The sequence below is a fragment of the Furipterus horrens genome, unplaced genomic scaffold (genome assembly GCF_987537825.1).
Source record: "Furipterus horrens unplaced genomic scaffold, mFurHor1.1.pri manual_scaffold_11, whole genome shotgun sequence".
Lineage (NCBI taxonomy): Eukaryota > Metazoa > Chordata > Mammalia > Chiroptera > Furipteridae > Furipterus > Furipterus horrens.
Genome location: NW_028327181.1, coordinates 50,172,072 through 50,178,071, shown reverse-complemented (window position 1 = coordinate 50,178,071; position 6,000 = coordinate 50,172,072). Strand labels below are relative to the sequence as shown.

General features: G+C 62.5%; 1 protein-coding gene across 1 annotated transcript in view; it reads left to right on the top strand.

Moving 5' to 3' along the window:
- Positions 1-1,319: 1,319 nt before the first annotated feature.
- LOC149997550 (F-box/WD repeat-containing protein 10-like) overlaps positions 1,320-6,000 on the top strand; it is a 34,576-nt gene continuing 29,895 nt past the window's right edge. The window contains 3 exon segments of the mRNA XM_090257485.1: positions 1,320-1,493; positions 4,410-4,517; positions 5,719-5,836. Coding sequence (XP_090113611.1) covers positions 1,320-1,493; positions 4,410-4,517; positions 5,719-5,836 — 400 coding nt within the window.

Below are 6,000 nucleotides of genomic sequence, written 5' to 3'. Positions count from 1 at the left end.
CGAAAAACAACAAAATTAAAGGGCTCCCACTTTTGATAAATATGTGCCCAGAATATGTGAAAAACCTTTCAATGAAAACAACAACAACAGAACAAAAACCGCCCATTTAAGTGGGAAAGACGCCTGAAGATTCTGCCCCAAAGAAAACCTGTGCATGCTAATAAGCATAGGAAAAGAAAATCCTCATTCATCACTAGGAAGCTACAAATCCATACCCCAAGGAGATACCAGTGGTTACCTATTAGAAGAGTTGGCATAAAAAACAAATGTTGACACTTGTCAGACCTTTCATGGCACGTGAATAAACAAACTGTGGTAGAGCCATGCGACGAAATACAGGTCAACAAGAAAAAGTAACACACTACTGATTTAAACAGGAATGAATCTTAAATGAATCATTCTGAGTTCTTCTAAAATATCAATTCTAAACGAGTAATTGGGGCCCTGCAGCCCTACCAGAAGCAGAGGCGGATTGAAGGGTGGGCGCAGCGGGCGCGCACCCTGGGCCCCGACTTCTGAAGGGCCCCGCAAAACCCCAACTTGACGCTTTCCTCTAATGACACCAAGTTTGCTTTCATTACTACGCTGCATAAAATATGGGAAATGCGGATTTTTCTTTTCCCTGGCTCTCTCCTTGTTTTTAAGGGGCCCAACCAATATCTACTTCCCCGTCGGGGGCCTCCACCCGCCTTAATCCGCCTCTGACCAGAAGTCAGGAACTGCAGTGCTGAAGAGGGGAGGAGGCTGTCAGGCTGAAGGCCACTCCGGGGAGCAGGGGTCCTGGCCCGGCTGCCAAACCCAAGGGGCACCTTTGGCATCAGCACCTGGGAGACTGTGCTCTACTTTTTTGTCCCCTCAAGTCATACAACATGACATAATGTAAGAGGAGAAAGTCGGCCATCACAGGGACGCAGATCCTTACCGTTTGTGCTCCTCTTCCTTGATTTCTCCAGCTCCCAGCTTCCTCCTTTCCCAGAAAGCCCACAAGGATTCCTCCTTCTTAACAGCCTGCACCGCGCCTTCATTTCCAACCTCCTGTTCTCTATGCAGCCCTCAGAGAGGAGAGCTAGGGAGCTGGGGTGGTGTCCATGGGGATCACCCCGCTGTCAGAGGCTGGCCTGGCGCCCGCACCGACTGCCCCAGGGATTGGTAGGCTGGTGGTCTTCTGAGTTGTTGCCGTGTGCCCAGCAGAGGCAGGGCCCCTGGGGGTGGAGGCTGAGAGGGACACCACGGTAGAGGCCACCGTGCTGGTGGTGGTGGTGCCCAGCCCTTGGCTGGAAGCATGGGAGCTCTGCTTGGGTGCAGGTCCGTGGGTGGGCATGACGGCGGGCGCAGCAGCGCCTCCCAGCGTAGGCTTTTTCCCAGCCCTGGCGCCAGGGGTCGTGACCAGGGTGCCCTGGCGGGTGCGCTTCCGGGTGTTGTGTCCGGAGCTTCCCGCAGGGCGCTGGGTGGCCGTGCCAGACGGGCCTGGAGCCGATGACGAGGCGGCCAAGGCAGGCCTGGGGCCGGCGTGCGTTCCCGGGGGGGCCTGGGCGATGCTGCCCAGGGCTGGCTGGCCTACAGTGGAGACTGGGGCCTGGGCTGGGCCTGAGGCTGCCCGTTTTATGCCTCGAGAGCTGGGTGGAGCCCCCGAGGGAAGTGCATAGGGAGCGGGGCTGGTGTCCATGGGGGTCACCCCGCTGTCAGAGGCTGGCCTGGGAGGTGGGCTGGTGTCCATGGGGGTCACCCCGCTGTCAGAGGCTGGCCTGGGAGGTGGGCTGGTGTCCATGGGGGTCACCCCGCTGTCAGAGGCTGGCCTGGGAGGTGGGCTGGTGTCCATGGGGGTCACCCCGTTGTCAGAGGCTGGCCTGGGAGGTGGGCTGGTGTCCACGGGAATCACCCCGCTGTCAGAGGCTGGCCTGGCAGCCAAGCCTGCAGATGTGCAGGCCGAGGGGCTGGCGCTCAGCACAGAGGTGACTGGAGCACCGGCGGACACAGGGGCACTGAGGGCAGGCACAGGCTGCGGGCAGGAAGGCACAGGCTCTGGAGCCCCCCAGCCCGAGAGGGCCCACGCCTCACCAAGCAGAGCCCTGAGGATCCGCCACCGCGCTTCTCGGTCTCTGTCCAAATCTTCTGGGGTCACCCTGTACCCGGGGTCGGGACCTGGTGGCAGGCTTAGAGGGGGCCCTCGCCTGCGCGGGAGCAGGCAGACCTTCCTTTTGCGGCGCCTGGAGGGTGCTGTGTCCCCTCTGGTGGCACCCCGGCCCTGCTCAGGCTGGCTCAGCCTCCGTGGCAGGGCGGCAGCTGAGGAGGGAGCCCCAGGGCGCTGCTGCCTCAGCGTCTTCCCGGCCCTCTGGGGCAGCCCGGCGTGGCAAGGGGCGGCACGCCTCCCCCTCTCCACCGGAGGGCAGCCTCGGGTGGAGCTATAGGAGCTGGTGATGGGGTTCCTCTTCCTGCAAAGGGAGGGGGAGCCCCTCACGGAGGCCTGGGCCTTACCGCGCCTTCCGTCTTCCCGGCCCTGCACCTGGAGGGTGCCCTGCAGGGGCCCAGGCCTGAGCACCGAGGCACGGAGGCCTCCCTGGGCCCCCGAGAGCCTGCAGGTAGGCGGGGCTCCCTCACAGCCCTCAGCCTCACTCTCTGGCACAGTGGGCTCCCCCCCCTCCTCACCTACCTCCTCCCCGTGCCCCCCACAGGCCCACTGGTAAAGGGACCTCAGGATCCCGAGCAAACGCCACAGGCTCTGGGGGATCCTCACACAGACACTCACGAAGGCTGCAACACCGCATGTGAGCAGGTGCTGGCGGGCTGGCCCTGCAGGAGGTGGAGGAGCAGGGACAACTGGGTGCCGCTGGCGGACCAAGGGAAACTGGCCACCTGGGGGAGCTCTGAGCTGGCCCCCTGGTCCCCAGGGCGGGGGGTGGGGGCAGAGTGCACTCAGGCAGTTGCCCATTGGGCGCGTCTGGGAGCTCTGTCCGGGAGCACAGAAACCGTCCTCAGCAGCCAGAGAGAGCTCGCCAAGAAGTATCCGTTGGGCTGTTGCCTGGATACACTTGGAACTCCCCGGAGGGGGGGGGGGAGGGGGAGGGGGGCCACGTGGAGGGCCGGCAGGAGGAAGGCGCGCGCTCCAGCTTGCCCAGATTCTGTGGGAAGGGCGCGCCCAGACGCCTCTGGAGGTCAGTTCGGGGCTTCCCCATCTCGGGCTGGGGGAGGGGCAGGCGCACGCGAACGGCTTCTGCCAATTACGCAGCCACTGATCCTGCACCGGCCGCCCAGGCCCTCCTGTTACAGAAACAGGAGAGTCCAAAAACAAACCGCAGAGTTTGCAGCTGGGAGATAGGGAGCAGGAAGCAGCTTTCAGGATGCCCTTGCATGCCTGGAGCTAGTGGCTGGATACATTGTTGCAAAGATCCGCTTTACTTCCAAGACTCAGGGAGATGGGAGGGATCTTGGACTGTGGGCTGGTGTGGAAGAAGCAGACAGAGCCTAGGGAAGAAGCGGACAGAGCCTACTAGGGTTCTGTGAATGGTCAGGACGGTTTGCAACACCCATGGCCTGAGAGGACGAAGGGAGAGAGAGGAGGCAGGGAGGAAGAGAGGAGCTGCAGACATTTTGGGCTGGCTCTGGCTCTAGGAGGCTCACTCTAAGGCTCTCTCTGGCCCTCACGCCCTCACTCTCTGGCTCTTGTGGGCTCCCTCCATCTGGCTTGGAGAAGGGATCTCCAGGCTGCTTTAAGAAGAGGCTCTTGCCAGACTGCTTTGAGAAGAAGAGATCCATGCGATTTGCAGGAAGAAGGCAGTTTCCAAGGAGGCTGAGAATCCAGGCGGTCCTGCATTGAGAGCTGGAGGGCACCACAGCACAGAAAGGGCCTCCCCAGTCAGAACTGAGTGATTGGCAGCTGCTGGTAAAGCTGAACTGTGCCTGGGAAGTAGGGAAACGGTGTTTCTGACTTCCGTAAGACTGGCCAAGTCTGGGAGGGGGAGGCAGGACTTTGTGTAAATAAACAATTCTTTTCCTTTTCACCAAACTCTGGTATTCAGAGTTGTAATTCTGGCGGCGGGCAATCGGACCCCTAACTAAACAGCCCGAGTGCAGGGAGGCAGCGGGCCCAGGAGGCCGCGTCCATGGGCCCGCGACGGCCGGGCGGCAGGGACCGCGCGCTCTGTGAGGGCGCGGGGCGCGGGGCCGAGGTGCCCGGGCGCGCGGTGCATCGGAGCACCGTGGTGCGAGGGAAGGCCCGGCCCGCATCCCGGCGCTTGCGGAGCCACCCTGCGTACGCGGCCCGACTCTGAGGCGGCGGCCGGCCGGGGCATGCCGGGGAGCCCGTGCTGAGCCCGGCCTCCGTCTCCCGAGCCCGCCGTGGATGATGTCGCTGCCCCTCCCTCCGCGGGCCGTCGGGCCTCGCCGCCGCGCCGACCTTGTCGGCGGCCAAGGAGAACCCGTGCAGGAAAGTCCAGGCCAACATCTTCAACAAGAGCAAGTGTCAGAACTGCTTCAAGCCGCGCGAGTCGCATCTGCTCAACGACGAGGACCTGACGCAGGTGAGCGGGCGGGGGGTCCCAGGGCTGCCCCAGAGACGGAGAGCCAGGCCCCGCGCAGTGCAGCCGCCGTCCCGGGCGTCCCCTTCGGGCTGGAAGTTCCCGGGCGCGGGACACCCCGCTGAGGGTCTGGAGGGGCCGGCTGAGGCGGGCAGAGCGCCTCGCCCGGGGTGCCGGCGACCCCCCCCCCCCCGCCGGTCCCGACGCCCGTGAGACCATAGTTCTGCTGTGGACAAGCGAGCGGACGTTGCCTTGTGCCCGAGGCGGGCGGAGGTGGGGGTGCATCTGAAGGAAATGGAAAAGGAACAGAAAAAATGTGCGTGAGTCCTTGGGGGAGGGGGCGGGGGGAGGGCGAGAAGTGTATTGATAGACTCGGGACAAAGGGAAGATGCTCGAGCGTGCCGAGAAATAACATCCTTTCCCGTTCCCGTAGCCCTGCCGTGTGATTCGTGCTTCTTGGGTGACTCAGCAACGCCTGGTTTTTCTTAGTAGGAACAAGGCGCTTTAGGAGGTCTTGCTGCCTCACGGCACCCCCACCCCCCGAGTCTGACTTAGGGCCGCACTTAGACTTGTCCCCCAGCGGGCCCGGGGTGTCCCTCGTGTCAGACCCAGCCTGCCCTTGCTCCGCGTCATCGCCCCTGTCGGGGATTGCAGAGCTGAGGGGTCCTGAGGTCTAGGGGGAGGGCCTTGCTCTTGAACTTCACCTGGGGCTCCTCTTCTGCGCTTGGGGCCCAGCTCTCCAGTCACTTTCGAGGACTGAGGAGCCTGTGGGTCCTGGGGAGAGTCGTTCCCTTCCTGCTCTATCCGCCAGGCGAGGGCTTTAGGGGAGGCCAGTAGCTCCCAAACGTGCATCAGAGTCGCAGCCTTGAGGAATACAGAGCCCTGGGCCGACACCTGGGGCGACGTGGGACATGGGGCGTTTGTGTTGGTGGCAGCTCCCCAAGAAGTGGGGCTGGGCTGTCGACCCCACTGGCCTTCGGGAGCCAGTGTCCTGGAGTCTCTGGACCCTGGGAGGGCTTTGGCACATGCTGATTTCTTGGGTTTCCTGATGCAGCCCCGTCTGTGTCCCCGTGGGGTGTGTCCTTGCCCTCTGCCCTGCCTGCATCCTCTTCAGAGATTTTTCTGCCACACCCCTGAATCAGCCCAGGGAGCTCCTTTCACATTCCGGGGAGTGTGGGGGCTGGTTTAGCCGCTGCTGTTCCAGAAGAACCCCTTCGAAGGAAGCCGCTGCTTTCAGGTGCACCCGCCTGGCTGTCTCGAGTGCTCCTTGAGTGCCCACAGGGCCGCGCGCGTTCACGGGGCTGAGGAGAGTGGAGGGTTGGGTGGAGGGCTCACGGCCTGGGACTTCGTGCCTCCCTCTGAGGTCAGGTTCCCACTGGCCAGGAAAAGACTCCTTTCATCTAAAACCAAAAAAATTGGAAACCAAAAAACCCAAAACAGAACTGCGTCACCAGACACTGACCGCTGCAAAGTCACAGGGTTGTTA